This window comes from Ictalurus furcatus, chromosome 15 (assembly GCF_023375685.1).
Source record: "Ictalurus furcatus strain D&B chromosome 15, Billie_1.0, whole genome shotgun sequence".
NCBI lineage: Eukaryota > Metazoa > Chordata > Actinopteri > Siluriformes > Ictaluridae > Ictalurus > Ictalurus furcatus.
In genome coordinates, this window is record NC_071269.1 from 17837348 (window position 1) to 17854764 (window position 17417).

Sequence of the window (17417 nt, forward strand, 5' to 3'; positions counted from 1 at the left end):
TCACAGCGATGCGCTCAGGACATTGAGGAGTTTTTTTTTGAGTAATTGGGGATCAGGGACTCTTTGCTCCGTCTTACAACCCCCCTCTGAACAGACTGCCTGAGCCTGTTAGAAAAGCCTCTATTGATCCTGCCAGGTCCCGTGGGTGCCTGTCAATCTCTGTCCGTCCACTCCATACCCATTCATAAATCAATCTTCTCTATATCCTATTCTTTACCTGTCCTTTGAGGCATTCTCCCAGATGGTTTAGAGGAAATAGTTACATGGTAATGTAATGTTCCAGGTCCCTAGCCATGCACCGTTTTTCGTTCCAGTTCATTTCACCGGCCTTTGCTTTATTTTCAAAACTCCGTGGCACGGGAAAGGCGGAATGAAAGGTACCCACTGATACTCATGTTCCCTAGCATGGAGAGTGCTTATTGAGGGCATCTGCTAATTATGCTGTACACCTTTTATTTGGGGTGTCAATTAAGCAGGAATTGATGGCTCCGTTGGCAAGGAAAGTGCACGTATTTCCAAGTGACGACAAACATTAAACCTGGAAGGTGTTTTTTTAAAATGAGGACAGACCTGTTTGTGCTGGTCTTTCTCCACTTTTCTACCCGTCGTGCTTTCTCTTTTATCTCTCTCTCTCCATCAGAGGGCTCTAAATGGATAGTGTAACTGGTTAGGTGGGGGTGTAGCGCTCCATCTGTTCTATACACGGTGGAAACCTGTCTGGGAATTCAGGCACTCCTGTGCACAGCTGCTACTGAGCCATGGCCGCTTGCAATGATGGTGTGCCAAGGCTGGAGCGATGAGTACAGGAGTTCGATGTGGCCGGAGGATACGGAATGCTTCCTCACCACAGTAATTGGGTTTAACGTGTCCTGCTGGGGTCCTGACATGGACAGGCATTTGTCTGATGCCAAGCTCTGATCATGGTGTGATTACACAAGGCCTGGCTTGCGCCTGCTCCCCCCACTCTTCACTGTTCATATTCCTCGCCTCACTTACACTGAATCTTTTATTTTTCCGATTTCACACTCCTCCCCATTGCATATACTCAGTGTCTACAATGATGTCATTAGGAGAAGGGCTGTTTCCTGTTAGATGCTACTCTAGGAGTGAGGAAAGATTGGTGTCATCAGGTCCGTTACTTGTAATGCCGGACTATACTGTAGATTAGATCTCCAGCCCCCTCTTTGCTTGGGTCTGGCATAGCTTTCACTCAGGCTGTAACTGGCCTTTCTCAAACCATACAAAGAGACAGCTTTATTGAAAGAAGTATAAATTTAATCACACACACCAGTTACTCAGGACATAAATTCCTGTGCATTTGTGCCTGATCATGTGGTCTCCGTTTGAAAAAAAAAACTATCCAGTGCATCTGAAAGGAATGTAATTCAATATGCCCGGTCACAAACTGCCAGAAATACTTTATGGGGAAGAAGTGCACAGGTGCCCATGGGCTGTTGCTCGCCTATCAAATGCTTAGTGTGTAGCTATGAGTAGTGTATTGTGTGTCAGAAAGTGTGTACGCAAAGGCAGCTGTGAATAGATCTCATGGAAAATAACAACAGTGAAAGGGTGACACAGGCCAAAATTTAGATCATATATATATATGTATGGGCGGCTGTGTCTCAGGTGGTAGAGCGGGTTGTCCACTAATCGTAGGGTTGGAGGTCCGATTTCCGGCCCACGGGGAACGGGGTGCCAACAAACTATGGACAATTTAGAGATGCCAGTCAGCCTACAATGCGTGTCTTTGGACTGGGGAGGAATCTGAAGTACCTGGAAGACATCCCCAAAGCATGTGGAGAACATGCAAACTCTCCGCACACAGGGCAGAGGCGGGAGTCGAACCTCCAACCCCAGAAATGCGAGGCAAACGCTGTAAAAGAGTAAAGACAAACAGTACTAAGCATGTTGAAAGGATGTTCATATTGTGAATATGATTCCTGGGATAAGCACAGATGACTCTTTAGGATTAGAGCAGCAATTCTGAAGCAAGAGAAACTTTTAAGGTGTGCATGTGAGACCATCCCTGTTAGCAGAAGGCTAATTTCACAGAAGATATACCTTTGCTCCTAATAAGTTTTTTTTTTTTTTTTTAGATCCCACATCCACTGCTTCTTCTTCCTCCCTTTTCCCTGTAATTTTCCATGTGCCATTGCTTAACAAGAAGCAGATTCAGAACTCTTTACGATGCCACATCAAAAAGTACCACCATAGGCACAACATATGCTAGGGACGTTGGGGACTTGTTCCAACCACCATTTTGCTATGCATGGGTTTGTCTTCCCTGCTTTTTGAAAGTGTACTCAATTAAACATTCTTACAACAGAACATGACACATGCTTTCTAAAAATATCAGTTTAGACCTAGTAACCCTGTTAGTTTCTCAAGGATGATAAAACTCACACATCTGGACAGCTGTAATGAGTTACTAGCAGGTTTCTTTTCAATCAAGGAAAAAGAATTGCAATTGATTGAGTATATTTAGAGAAAGCTGCAGTTCTGATATTGCGGCGTAATCAAGTATAAGACGAAGCTTCATATATAGGCGGGTTAACAGGGTGCCTTTTTTCATGTCGCGAAAAAAAAAACTGCACATCGTAAACCAATTCTTTATTCGCAAGTTGAGATCGGTGGTCTTAGAACGCACGTGCCTCGATTGTGCTGATTGACGTCGTTAGCAAAGAGTCCTTTTCTTTCATCGCAGCTCGATCATTAGAGGTCTTATAATCTGACACACGAGATTTCTACAGCTGCCTCGTTTCCGCTGCTTTATCGCCCACCACTAGCGGTAAGTTTTAATTTAGCAAGCAAAAAGCTCCCGCACTGGTATGAAATACATTTACATTGGGATGTAAATGAACTAAAATGACAAAAGACAGTTTGAGAGGCGAAATCGAGTATTTCTTCAGTGTCCTGCCCAGTTTGTATCTCCGGTGTATTCATTTGGTTCCTTGGCCAGGGTTAGAGTAATTTTACACCGCCAACAGAAACGATAATGAGTCACAAGACAATAAAGAAAATCCACAGAGCAGAAAGAGCTCCATTTCGATGATGATTAATTTAGTGCGAGCTATGGGAATGTATCTTTTAAAATGTATACGTTGGTCAACTCTTTCCTTATGGAAATATTGCATGTGCACTCTTTATAGTTTATAATTCTCTGGAGGGACTTGACTGATGGATAGCACAGCTTGCTTTGATTTCTTCTAAATAACCCAATCATAAGCTGCGTTCACTTTTTAGGGTCATTAAGAAGAAAAAAGGAAGCGAGAGAGAGAGAGAGAGAGAGAGAGAGAGAGAGGGGGGGAAAAAAAAAACAAGGCAGTGTTTGACAGCAGCTAAAATGAGCTCTCTCATTCTGAAATACTGGCCAGCATTTAATGGGCTTTATTTTGTGCTTACTTGCTCTTTGGTTGGGGAGCAGCGAGGGAGCAGGTCGCATTTTATAGTGACAGAAGGCTCTTTTCTCACTCCTTGGCTCGTTCTCGTTCTGTGTCCGTACCGGCTGTCTGAGGAGAGAGTGCGAGAGAAAGAAAAAGAGAAAATGAAGTGATTTGTGGAGGCATTGATCGGCAGTGGGAGTATTGATCAGGGTGTTGAGAGGGATGGAAGAGGGTGGGCTAAGCTCTTTGTCTGGCAGAGATGGACACCAGTTGGCCCAGCTGCAGGGGGGTGTGTCACCCTGTCATCCTGGTTTGTTGGCGGGATTGATGTTACTGGCAGGTGGAACACCAGGAAATTATTATGACCACTCCAGTGAATGCTGCTCTCCATCACTGTGTCCACTCATCATGTAGGATTTTTTTTTTTTTAGCAGTGAAGAAATAAGCGGATTGTAGACTTGGATGACGTTCCCGATCATTAATGCTAATGAAGCATATTTATTAATGACTTGTTTAGTGTCTCTTTTTCTCACTTGCATATTTTCTGGACACACTTTTTGTAATTTGTCCAGAGAGTTTACGTAGTATGAACGCCGTTTTTGAGCCTGGGAGTGCTCCAGAAAACTGATACATGGTCCTCTTGAAAACAGTAGTCTGTGGTTCCAAACTAGTCCGGGTTTCCACCAAACCGGTGCATGGTTCAAATCAGGTGTGGATCAATAATATCTCGAATAATGCAATTGGTTACCGTTTCAAGTTTCATGACAACAAGGAAAGGGTTATTATGGTCAGCAGAGGAGACCAGATGCCTTACTGATGTATAAAACCATACTTTCTTAGCCTTGGAGCACTGTAAGTAGCTCACCTTTTAGGTGTCTGGGCTTGCACTGAAAATATCACAATAAACACATGGCCTAAATGGCTACAAATTTCTTATATCAGTCCATATAGGATTTCACATACTTTTAATTTGTTATTATTGTGGCTAAAATGCTTGATTTTGCTGTGTTTTTTAAACATTTTTTTTATTTCAAAATTCGTGATGCAACTTGCAGGGTTTGTGCTTTCTTTGAGGAACACTACTTGATTTGGTGAAATTGGGATTGCGTGAAATTGTTTTGCCGTGATGTTTGTTGGTCGCAAAATCTTGGAGGGACCATATTATGAGAACAGCTCCTCATTTTTTGGAGGTATTCCTGCATGATGACATGCTATGCATACAAAAACCATTATCATTCACCCGTTCAGTGTTGGTACCAAAGTGGGGGAAAACTCTATGGTAGTGCCTACCATTTTCCAAATCCCGCTTGCACAAAAGAGATGTATGGAATCACACAACCGATCCACGGTTCAGAAGGAATTCCTCTGTGTGAAATCAAACCCAAACGATCCCAGAATCAGTCCTGGGTGGAGGTCCAAGTGAAATATGACAGTGTGAATTTTCTGCTATCAGAGATGTAAAGCAGTGGGATAAAGTGAAGGTTTAAAAAAAAATAAAAAATAAAAAATCTAAGTCTTAAAAAAGATCACACCTCCACTTAATAATGACAGAATGATGCTAAATGAATGGTGATGGTACAAAGCTAATGATATTAATCCCGAAGAAGAACATTTGGTCTAATGACACATATCTAGAATATTTAGCATATTTGTGGATTGGGAGCGCTTACAGTATTCCTAAGCGTACAGCAGAGAGCCATCTGGCCATTGCTTGGTTTCTCTCCAAGAGGCACCCTAGAACGGGTGAGTTCCAATACTGTGTAGTCCTGCTCCCTTCCCCCTTTCACCATAAGCTGCTAATATTAGGAGCATCGCCATTGGAAGCCACCAAGCAAATAAGCAAATAAATCTCTTTTGTTGTTCTTTTCCGTTTTGCTCTTTGTTGTTTCTCTGTATTCATTTATGTTTATTTTTAAACCATCCAGAGAAATAAAATGAAACGAGGTTTGAAACGAGGATTGATGAAAGAGAATGAGAGGGTGGTAGGAAGCGAAGTGAGTATGGAGAAAAAAAAAAAAAAAGGATGGGGAAAAAAGATGAACTGCACCCTGTGATGATGAGGATGGACCACGGGGCACAGCAGTGCTTAGCGCGGGGTGGAGGGTAGCGAATGTGCTGCGGAGGAAACGAGGGAGAACATGAAAGAACTTTCGGCATGGAAGAGATGGAGCGACTGAACAAGAAGCAAGTTCTCTATCTGTCTCGCGCTCTCTCTTTTTGACGGCTTGAATAATTGAATCTCGCAGGGCAACAGTGCCATGGTGGTTCATTCGTGCATATTCTAGTTGTAATCTTAGCAGTGTTTGGCTGTGTGCCTTCGTGCTGGAGATGCAGGGTGACAGAAATAGTAGATTTCTGAAAATATTCTGCTCGTGTAGCCTCCCATGCTCTTTAGGTGTCCATTAGAAAAAACATCACCTCTGTGCAGCCATGGACTTAACGTTCACACTGAATGCTCTCACGTTTACCCGTGGCCTTTATTAGACTACCAGTTGTGTCTTTGGTTAAACCAAGCAATCACAATGTCTTCCTTCACCGCTGGGTCGTGTACATCTTCTTGGTGTACATCCGAGGATAAGGCATGGCTGACTCTCCTCCAATTCACCCACCTCTCCTTTCTGGAGCTTCTTTTCATTAGAAACTGGCCTAGCCTGTCCTGTGTAGGAGGAGGGTTGTTCTTTTTTCTTTTTTTTCTTTTTTTTTTTCTCTGAAACTCAGCTCTAAATAAGCCGGGGTGTCTCTAAGCCAGGTCAGGGCCTGAAGCAGACATTGAGGAGCAGTAAGGGAGATATAAAGAGTGAGCAAGAGAGAGAGAGAGAGAGAGAGAGAGAGAGAGAGCGCGTGAATCGACTGAACCTTTATATATGTGGAAATGAGAAAATAGAAGGGTCCCGCAAAAGTCCCTACACTATCTATAACTCCAACCGAATCAAATAACCGCCCCCTTTTTTGTTTTGTTTTTTTTTCTTTCTATTTGTTCATTTTACTTTTTGATAACAAGCAATGAAATGGAATAGAAAAGAAGAGGGGGGGGGGACAAGGGAATGAGCGGAGTGCAGGAAAGATGAGTTGTAAAGCTGAGTCCTAGATTGGATTGCAGTGAACTCCAGCGTGCATGCAGATGTGCCTCGGTGCTCAGGTGTGTACGATTGAGCTCGAGTCTTAGTGCATAGCTGTGGCATAGTCAGTAATGGCTAAACAGAGCGGAGGAGAAGAGATGTGTAGGAAATCTCAGTATCGTGTATCAGCTGCGACATGTTTTTCAGCTGTTTGTGTTTGGTCACTCACTGGGAATGAGTGGCTGTGCCCTCCAGAGTCCTCCATTACTTCTGCATGAAAAGGAAATGTTAGCCATAACTCCTAAATTAGATTTCCAATCTTCTGGTCTCAGGAGACACAAGCTAGCGCTCATCCAGCTGACATTATACCACATTGAGGCTGAATTTTGAATCCGATTGGTGTTAATTAAATGTCTATAACAGCAGCTCTGACAGTAGATTTTGACTGTAATTCAAATCATAACTTTATATTATTGGACTCAATCTGAAATGTTATCATTTCTATAGTAACAACTCATTCACAAGGACTTATTGGATTATCTATCCATCCATCCACCCATTTTTTGTACTGCTTATCCTACACAAGGCTGCTGAGCCTGGAGCCTATCTCAGGGGGACACTGTGGGGTAGGGCACAATCGCACACACCACAAACTATTTGGAAATGCCAATCACCCTACAACGCAGGACTTGGGGGAGGAAACCACAGGGAGATAATGCAAACTCTGCACACACAGTCGGGGTGGCAGGAACCCTCAATCCTGGAGCTGCGAGGCAAACATGCTAACCACTAAGCCACCGTGCCCCCCTGGTTTATGATTTAAAGCTAATAATAAACGGATTAAAACATTATATAACAAAATAATAATTAAAAAAAAACATATTAATGTTGATATGGTCTTGCTTTGATTTCTCTAAGGACGTAAGGGGTCTCCAGTGCCAGAGCTTTGTAATGATCAGAAGGACTCTTTCCAGTTTCCAGCGCTTTCTAGTTTCTCTGTAACTTGACAAGCTGTGTTGTTGTTGTTGTTGTTTTTTAAAATCCTTATTAACTTCAAAAGAGAGAGAGGTGTGGAAACGACAGCTTCTCACAAAGCTGTAGTATCACATAAATGATAACAGAAACGAACATTTCCTCGACGCTCCACTATAAGAAATGGATAAAAAGCATTGTAAATTTAATCATTGGCAAATTGCTGTTTTATGAGAACAATAAAAATGTGCTGTTATAGAGACATAGCCAACTTCAGGGTGGTAACAGCGACACTGCTTCCTGTTGGGCTTCGTGTCGTGTTTTATTCCTCATGTACGTAGCTGAAACTGGCTTTTTGTTTGTACGTATAAGTTTGAAAAACCCTTGCTGTGACAAATCTAGTCTTTATACTTTTTTTTTTTTTAAAAATGCAAGAACTGGCTTAAGTATTCCACTCTTCAAACGGCAAGTGCGCATGGTGCCAATCGTCAAACCCGCAACCGTTTCGTCCCCCCATCGTCTCGTAGGCTGTTGCCATGGCAACACATTCCCCACAGCCAATCCTGTGGCATCACATGCTTGGGAAATAAGCACGAAGCAAAGAATGTATAGGGGTTCGATCAGTGCTGAGATGGATCGGAGACAGACATATTCTCCTCCATATTTGTATTTTTTTTTTGGGGAGGAAATATATCGACGGGTTTATCCCACAGGAACATTGTGCATCATGCATTGTGAAACCTGGCCGCACACATTCTCAGTAGAATAAATAAACAATTACGATGCAGACCTTAACAAGCGTGTGACAGACAACCAATGGTAGAGGGTAGTTATATTATAAACATCAAAATAACCCAGTGCTTAAATTATACAACAGATTTAGATATGTATGATGGATCTTTTACACTTCACATTTAAATATTCGAAGCTTTCATTGCATATGCGGGCACTGGATTTTCATTTATTCATTTTTTTTTGTCTCTGTTGTCCCTCTTGCAGAGAGTAGGATGGTTCTGAAAGCTGTCGTGTATATGTGTGTGTGTGTGTGTGTGTGTGTAAAAACCCTCCACCATCCTCCATCACCCCACTTAACATGCAGCGGTGCCATCCAGTGGCATTATGCATTCTGCATTGCTTGATCTTGAATATGCACAAATGCGGAGTGCTTATTCTCATCCTCCTTCTGCCCTCCATCTCGTTCATCTCGCTCTCTGTCTTTCTCTCTTTCTCTCGCTTCTGATCATGCAAGCATAGCTCTTGAAGTGGTCTTGAAGCCTTTCACGGGATGTGCCTGCAGAAGATCTGGCATCTTATATTCAAGCTGCTTTCGACTCGACCAGTTCCTGTTGCTCGGTCCGTCTCCGTCTCCTCGCTCGCATACCTCAGACTGATTAGGGAGAGACAAGAACGTGTAGAAACATCCGTGGAATGAGAGGATGTTCCTGCTCCGTCTATAACGGAGCACGCATGTACAATTCTGGTTTCGAGGCCATGGTTTTGGGGATGAAAAAAGTGCGTTCACTCATCTGAGAGGATTTTATTCGAATTAATTATCATTTGTAAATTGCGAAGCAGCTCTTCGAGTGCAGGGCTCCTTTTAGACTGAAACGGAAGAGTCGTACAGTGTGTACTCGTGTATTCGAGCGTGTACCAGTGTGTATCCTATGTGTTGATTCCGGCCTGTGTTACACCGGTGAATTTCAAGCAGCCTTTCCGGGGTGACAGGCACCGTGTTCAAAACAACTGTGGGCACCTATGCATGTCAGACTGACAGCACCAAGTTCTGACAGCACGAGCTGCTTTAAACACACACACATACACACACACACACACACACACACACATATACACGTGTCCACCTATCCTGACTTTGTGTAGGGCTCGATGCTGTTCTCTCTGTAACAAAGCATTGTGGGTGTATGGGATGGGTGTCAGTCAAGCATCCGTGCGACTCCTACATCCAAAAAAAAAAAAAAAAGGGAGAACAGATAACACAGACGTGAACACTCACCTGTCAGTACTGGACGTGACAGAAGAGGAGAGGGGTGGACACTGAGCTCTGTGCGTGTGTGTGTGTGTGTGTGTGTGTGTGTGTGTGTGTAGTTGAAATGTTGGAAGTCAGTGATCAGGAACAGTCTGTGCCCAAGCCCTTCCATCTTCTGCCTGTCCTGAGAGAGAGAGAGAGAGAATGAGGGAGGAAGAAAGAAAGACAGTGAAAGAAATGAGGAGAGAGGGATAAACAGGGAAACGAGAGGGAGAGAGAAGGAGGGAGGAAGAGAGAAAGACAGTGAGAGAAATGAGGAGAGACGGATAAACAAGGAAACGAGAGAGAGAGAGAAGGAGGGAGGAAGAGAGAAAGACAGTGAAAGAAATGAGGAGAGAGGGATAAACAGGGAAGCAAGAGAGAGAGAGAGCCATGCAAAGCAACTTGGGGTTCAGTGTCTTGCCCAAGGACACTTTGGCTTGTGGAGTCATGTGTGCCGGGAATCGAACCACCAACCCTACAATTAGTGGACAACCCGCTCTACCACCTGAGTCACAGCTGCCCCAGTGGTTAGTGTCTAGCACGTTTGCCTCACACCTCCGGGGTTGGGGGTTTGATTCCCCATGCTTCGGAGATTTCTTCAGTGAACTCCGGTTTCCTCCCCCAGTCCAAACACATGCGTAAATTGTCCGTAGCGTGAGAATGGGTGTGTGAGTGTGCCCTGCGATGGCTTGGCACCCCTTCCAGGGTGCCCCGAGTCCCCTGGGATAGGCTCCAGACTCCCCCGCAACCCCATATTAGGATAAACGGTACAGAAAATGGATGGACGGATGGATAGTCAGCAATGCCATGTTCTTCTAAACGTTGCGCATGACATAGCTAGAGGTAGCAATGTAACGTGTTTACTCCAGTATCCGATTGCACAAAGGGTTTCCAATGCAGTTGCATCCATGGCGTAGAGAAACAGACGTTGATGTCGTATGATGTAGTCCAGACAGAAGGGGTTGTAAAAATTTCAGGGAGTTGCAGCCCGACATAAAAGGGATAAGAACCACTGGAGTAAGGGGAACTTGATTGGGTTTGTTTTTTTTTTTTAAAAAAAGATGGTCTTTTTGAAAAGATCAGCATGACAAACAATGACACCGTGACAGCCCTAGTTACAAAACTCGTCCTTCGCATTCGTCCTTCTCTGTGTTTTTATACTTACTATAATGGATTTTATGGAGATTAGCATTTTTTACTAGCATTGCTACAATATTGTAAATTTAAATGTAATGTACTACCCTGACTTTGTAAATGTTCTCATTCTGATTGTGCCCGTGTGTGTGTGTGTGTGTGTGTGTGTGTGTGTGTGTTTGTCTACAGGCTGCCGGGGAAAGCTTTGTGGCTTCGGCGCAACGTGTCAAAGAGACTCAGCCGACCCCTCGAAAGGAGAGTGTGTGTGCAAGAAGATGGTGTGTCCTTCTGTGGTGGCGCCTGTGTGCGGCTCGGACTCCTCCACCTACTCCAACGAGTGTGAGCTGGAAAAGGCTCAGTGCAACACTCAGAGACGCATCAAGGTGATGCGCAAGGGCCAGTGTTGTAAGTTCCTTCTATCTATCCTGTGACGCATACACACACACACACAAACTCACACACACAAGCCAGAGTAGAGCAGAGTATTATTCCAATATTTAACACTATGACAATGTGAGTTTCCACAACATGCACATTGTGTGGGACTGCGATAAGAAAATGGCTCAAAAATCAGGAATAAACCTGGCACTGAAACTGGTGAACTCTCAGTCTCTTGCTCTCAGACTCTGGGTATGTCTCAGTCAGCTCCCTAGTTCAGTAGTCAGGGCAGTGATCAGGGAGTCGGCCATTTTAAGAGCTGTTTCAATCGCAAAAAAGTCCTTCCAGCGCACTGGAACGTTTGCTAAAAAAATCCCACAACGCACCGCAAAAACCAGGGAGCATCGACGCTCACTATGTTCCCTTACAGGACATGACATCACGATTTCTGAAGCCTTTCAGCTCGAAAAGAAACGAAGGTTGAACTCTCGGCCAACTTCCGTCTACAAATGTAAGTAGCGTGTTATCATTATTGTAGCTCTCAAATGATTATTTACGTTAGTGATTTTTAACTATAATTTGACGTTCTATATACGGTTTGTTTGAGTCTAACGTGTTTTAAGTGTTTAATGATTTTAAAAAATGAATCCACCAGCTAGCTGACGGTCCTGCTTGACGTACAATGGCGGAAACGCTTGTGATTAAGCGAACAAATTTATATGACGTATAAAACATTTTGGTGACATTTTACGACGTGAGAACGTAGTCATATCGCTGGAAATTAGAGTTATCAGTGTCCCAATGTATAGTGAGCCAGGGTCCTTACCAGGGCCTGAACTCGTGTACACGATATACTGATTCACGACCTAGGGATCTAGGGAGCAGATCGAGACACACCCTCTGTGTCATTAGATTAGGAATGCAGAGCATAAACACACACATTTGAACAGTTAAACACTGCTATTAGGGCTGCATCTAATGATTATTTTCATAATCGATTAGTTGGCCGATTATTTTTCCGATTAATCGGGGGGGGGACTTTCAGCACCATTTTTCCGTTTATTTAAAATAAAATCCACAAACTGAATGTTACAAATAAAGTCCAGACTAAAACTTTACACAACTGTTTGTCCAATTATATAAGACTGAAAAGAACCCAATACACACAGACACACACCAGAATATATATTATTCATTTGGGACTGTAGTTTAATTCAGTGCTTTTTGTGCATCCATAAAAATAATGCATAAATACTTATATAATAGTATTTATGCATTATTTTTTACAAAAGGTAACATTGACATAAACAGTAAACTGAAGAAAGTCATTGTCGGTGACTCTGGCTATTAGGCTAAAGTTAGCGGCGTTACATTACATTGCGTGCGTATGACGTCATGTGCCGTCGACTAGGACGTCAACTAGCTAGCGGCTTATAATTCTGGTTATTAAAAAAACCTCTAGAGTTCCTTTTGAGACGGTGTTACCTTTCTAAACTTCATACACTAGACGGTAGAGTACATAGTGCATAGTGTAAGTGTATAGTACATCATTTGGGACATAACTTTAGTATTTATTCTCCAAAGCGTGTTTTCGGAACAGAAGTAACGTAGTGTGTAAACGCACTGCGTGCAGACCGACTAATCGGTAATGAGATTCGTTCACAATGATGTTTTTATCGATTAGTTATTGCAGCTCTAACTGCTATCATTAGTTATTAGACCGAAAAAGATGCTGGACATGTATGAGGGAATAAAGAAGCACAGAGAAGCGAAAATGTGAGTTAGGAGGAATTGTCACTGAAAAGCAGAGACACTGTATGTGTATGGAAATACTTCAGGTGTAAACAAATTTGTCTTACGTTTTGCATAAAATTTGTTGAAAAGCAGTGCTTCGGTTACACTTACTTAAGTGGCTTTTAAAACAAAGAGTAATTGAAATTGAGTCTTTTCAAAAGGCATATATGTAAAGATAGAAACTTTAACCACCTAACGTTGAGTTAAAGGTAAATATAAACGGTTAAAAGTGAGACGTGTTGTTCAGTAATCAATGGAACATTGTCATCATTTATATTAAATTTATACATAAATTTCTGTGGCGTAAGAGGAATAACACACTTGTTATAAGGCTTGTAACAGTAACTCTGCTTTGCATTGAGATGCCTCACACCACCCCATGATGTCATATACTTTATTCCTTACATAACTCAGTTACCTCATACCATAACTATAATATCCAACACCTTTATTGCATATCATATTTTGTGTCTATATCCTGCATTTCTGGAGAATGCGCCTGAAAAATAGCAATGCCACGTTATAAAAAAACAACAACAACAACAACAACAACGTGTGTCAGTAATAATCATGTATTATTATAATCACAATGTGCATTAGCTCACTGGGAGTTCCTCAGGAAAGAAACGTCGTCATAAATGATGCTTTTTCAGGTCTGACCCCGTTATTAAAGAACGTTTTGTGTCCATGTGCCTGGCCGGCATAAGTAGTAATTTCAAAGTCTAGTGGAACGCAACGTCTGTATTCTTCCTGCAGCTCTAATTAGCTGCCTCTCGCGCCTAGCAGTAGGAGAAAGAGCATGACGCAAGTGAAGTGAAGGGCCTTTACCTGTTATCTCAGCACACTACTTACACGCACATAAAAGTCTGTTCTCGCTGTGCTAGCACTTGATTAACACAGCACTTGATGCGAATTCATTCTGGATGACCGGCAGGTTGCTAATGGCCAGCGGCCTCCCGGTCATTTCCTTAATGAAACGAGCAGTGTGTTCGTCACAGCGGCTCGCCTCCTCCCTCACATAACTAGCACACACGCAGAGAAGCCGGTTCTTTTGAAGAAAGGAACCAGCTTAGACAGGGGGCTGGGATGAGAGAAAGAGAGAGGGAGGAGATGAAGAGAAGGTGTGTGCTGTTTTAATCAGCTAGAGTGATCTAAAAACATATTGACCTTGTAAGTGAGCAAATAGACTTTAGCTGTCTGTGCAAGTGACAATGTGCATGTGTGGGGTTTTTTGTGGCATTGCACCTCATTTATCTGTTTTTTTTTATTTTTTATTAAAGCATTGTGTAAATGTTTTCGTACAGGGGAAAAAAACAACTGCAATTTCTGTGCGGTTTACACAGCAGTTCATTTGCATTTAGTGACGCCCACAAAAGTCCATAAAAGGAAAAGCTCACAGTCAGCTGAAAACAAAATGACAGTGAAACAGCGCCTTGTGCTAAATCTTCCAGTGTTGTAGGTCAGCTCCTGCAGCACATCAGCTATCATAGACACACACACACACACACACACACACACAGAAACTCTTCCTCCTGTTATACTTTGGCGTTTCTGTTGAGTTGCAAGTCTTATTTGTCTTCATTTATGGATTTCTTTTGGATTGCTTTTTCTTCTTCTTCTTCAAAGTCATTCATGTGAAACGATTGGGTGTCACAAAACTTTCATTAAGTTTGTGCCGGTAATTGCAGTAAATAAGCGATTTAAACTTGACCGAGTAATCCATATGTAAAATTGCAGTAACTTTTTGCAATTATACAATTTGAAGATCAATTGGGGTTCAGTGAGACGAACTAAATAGATCTTCATGAATATCACATTTCTTGTGTAATAAAATCATTCGTATCCAGTTTGATAAATGAGGCCTATTGTATAAGTGTGTGTGTGTGTGTGTGTGTGTTTGTGTGTTTGTGTGTGAGAGGCAGTTTTGGCGGGGCTCATCACAGCATGTTGCAAACCAGTGCTGGATGGTCAAAAGAGCAGCAGGACATCAGGGCAGGCGGTAGATCAGTGACTAGTTCACTCCGAGTCTGCTCTGTTTGTGTGTACACAGCACATCTAGAAGTCTCACTGTCACTGCCCTTTGCATCATTCACTCAAACGCTCGTTTCTCTAACACATCCCTTTCCTCTGCCTTATTTTCGCTGTCTTTCTTTAAATCTACTTTTGCGCTCACTGCAACGACGCTCTGGAACAGTTTACCAGCAGACCACAGATATGCTTCATCTGTGTCCCATTTTTTATGAATTTTTTTAAAAGTGCACCTATTATGGTTTTTCAAGTATTACCGTTTATGTAGTGTGTTATAGAGCTGTTTGTGAATCTAAAAAGTCTGCAAAGTTTAAAAAATCTACGCGCACGACAAACAGAGTTATTGACTCCCTAAAGCAGGAACCGATTCTGAACAGCTGAAACGAGTCGTTAGTAATTCCAGACTTTACTTCCTGTACTAATCTACGTAGGGTTGTATCAAAAAGCCCCACCTCTGTTCTTGATTGGCTGCTCACGAACAGACAGAGCTGAAACTCGTTATGGTAATGGGCGTTTCCTTGTTGAAATACGCTGACAGTGGTAGACCAATCACAACACACTGGGACATCTGACCAATCAGAGCAGAGTATGCTCTCTGAAAGGAGGAGTTTAGAATGAATCCTTTAGAACGGATCATTTAACGAGTCGTTTGTGACGCTGGGGGCAAAAGGTAATGCTGCAGTTTAAATTATGAGCACATTAAAGTGGTTTTTGACCTTGGATGCATGTAAATCTACTGTATGAGACCTTTAAAACAAAATTAGGCATGTTTCAAAACCATAATAGGTGTGCTTTAAAAAAGACCTTAGTATTGAGTGGTTCTGTTGGTGTTAAGAATGAATGGGAAAACGTTAAAATACTAAAGTCGTGCTTTGGGAATGGTTTATTGTGTATTATATACATATGTTGTTGTCTAAAGCAGTAGAGAGCAGTAATTGGTGTGTGGTTTTGATTTATTTATTTAATTTTTTCCCACATAGCATTTTGCACAGCATTTTGAACAGATGTTTTAAATCTGCTTTATGAATAAACCACTTACTTTAATTAGAAAACATGCAATCTACGTTTCTTATGCATCCTGTAAAAGCTATAACTGCATGCATTTCATTTCCAGTCATGGAAAATACCTCGACCATGACAACATGGATGAAATGTCTCACTGTTCGTTAAATAATATAATTATAAATATTAATGAGACACTGCACATATTAAGACAAACTCGTCGGCTAGTGGACTTGCATATTTCCGAGTATTTTCCACACATTAGTCTATCTACTGTAGATCGTCTTCCCTGCGGAGTAACAAGGCAATTCAGCCTAATTATATTTACTTATGTCAGGAAAATCCCACAGTAGGAGACCTGGCCAAGAGGCTAGATTAGATCTGGAAATTCTTTATGGGCTTTGGTTCTTAAAACCCTACCTTGGGATTTGAAGTTTGCTTTAGACTTAACCATGCACTGTCTCTGAGATTGAGAAAGAGTGTTATATTTCAGCCAAATGTGTGATTACTGATCCGGGAATAGTTTGTGTGAATGCATCTGTGTGTTATTTGGTCATTAAGAGGTAATTACAGGGTTGTATAGTTGCCTGTCATTTGAAAGAATGTCAAATAACCATGCATGAGGTATACAGTACAACTCATATAGAAGTATTGGAAGAATTGACTCCTTACAGGATTACAAACAACATGATAACAAGAAAATTAGTTTGGACATTGGACAAGAAAATTAGTTTCCTAATACTAGCTTACGCCTCTTCTCACATTAATAACAGTGACAATGCTCTCAGGTAAGGATGCCTGCAGTGCCTTAAGGTAATTCCTGTCAATTTTAGCCCACTCTTCTACTGAATTGGCGAATCTATTGAATCGTATGTCGTGACTCACCGGCAAATTCTTTTGTTCAGGGTCCTATTGCCATAGAAAATGCTAATCCTGTGTCTTTCTTTTGATTTGTTCATTCATTTATTCATCGTTATCAATGCTTCTCGTCAATACATTTTTAGGCTACATTTGTCAAAGTGCGTAAACTATTGATATCGCATGATAAGGCGCTGTGAATAGTGGATGTGACTGTTTTTGTCCAGGGAGTTTATTAGTTACATTTGGGAAAATGAGATGGCGTTATCTCTGATGGTTTTAATTACCATGCAGAAAATGAAAGAGAATATGTGATGCTTGTTTTGTTTTTTTTTAAAGCTCATTTGGGGTTCCTCTTCAGTGTCTTAAACTCTCAAACGTCTTGCAGAGAAATGGCATCAGTTCTGCCTCATTGGGAAACTGTTGACTTCTTCTCATTCAAATGAGGATATTGGACTGCATGGTGTAGTAAACCTCTAATGGAGAAATCAACGTTTTGTCCTTTTCTTGGCAGTTTCTTAACTGACGAGGCGCAATTTATTTCCATAATCCTTTACCTGCGAACTGGATTTGAAGACCTAGTCACACGCACTCAACACAAACACCTCTCTCGCCCACGTCTCCCTCGCTCCTCATCATTTCACACTTGTCACATTGTGAGGTGAAGAGCAACAGCTGGCGATGTCTGCTGTAGTAATAGCACTGGTACAGCTCTTCCCTGTAGTGTAGCTATGGGAGGTGAGATGTCCCTGACGATAGAAGCATCTGATTTCTCAGTTCAGT

At 42.0% G+C, this 17417-nt stretch overlaps 1 protein-coding gene across 1 annotated transcript in view; it reads left to right on the top strand.

The window, feature by feature from the left end:
- agrn (agrin) overlaps positions 1-17417 on the top strand; it is a 271081-nt gene that overhangs the window by 128948 nt on the left and 124716 nt on the right. Inside the window, exon 5 of the mRNA XM_053643680.1 lies at positions 10764-10979. Within this exon, the coding sequence (XP_053499655.1) occupies positions 10764-10979 (216 nt within the window). The remainder of the gene's footprint in view (positions 1-10763; positions 10980-17417) is intronic.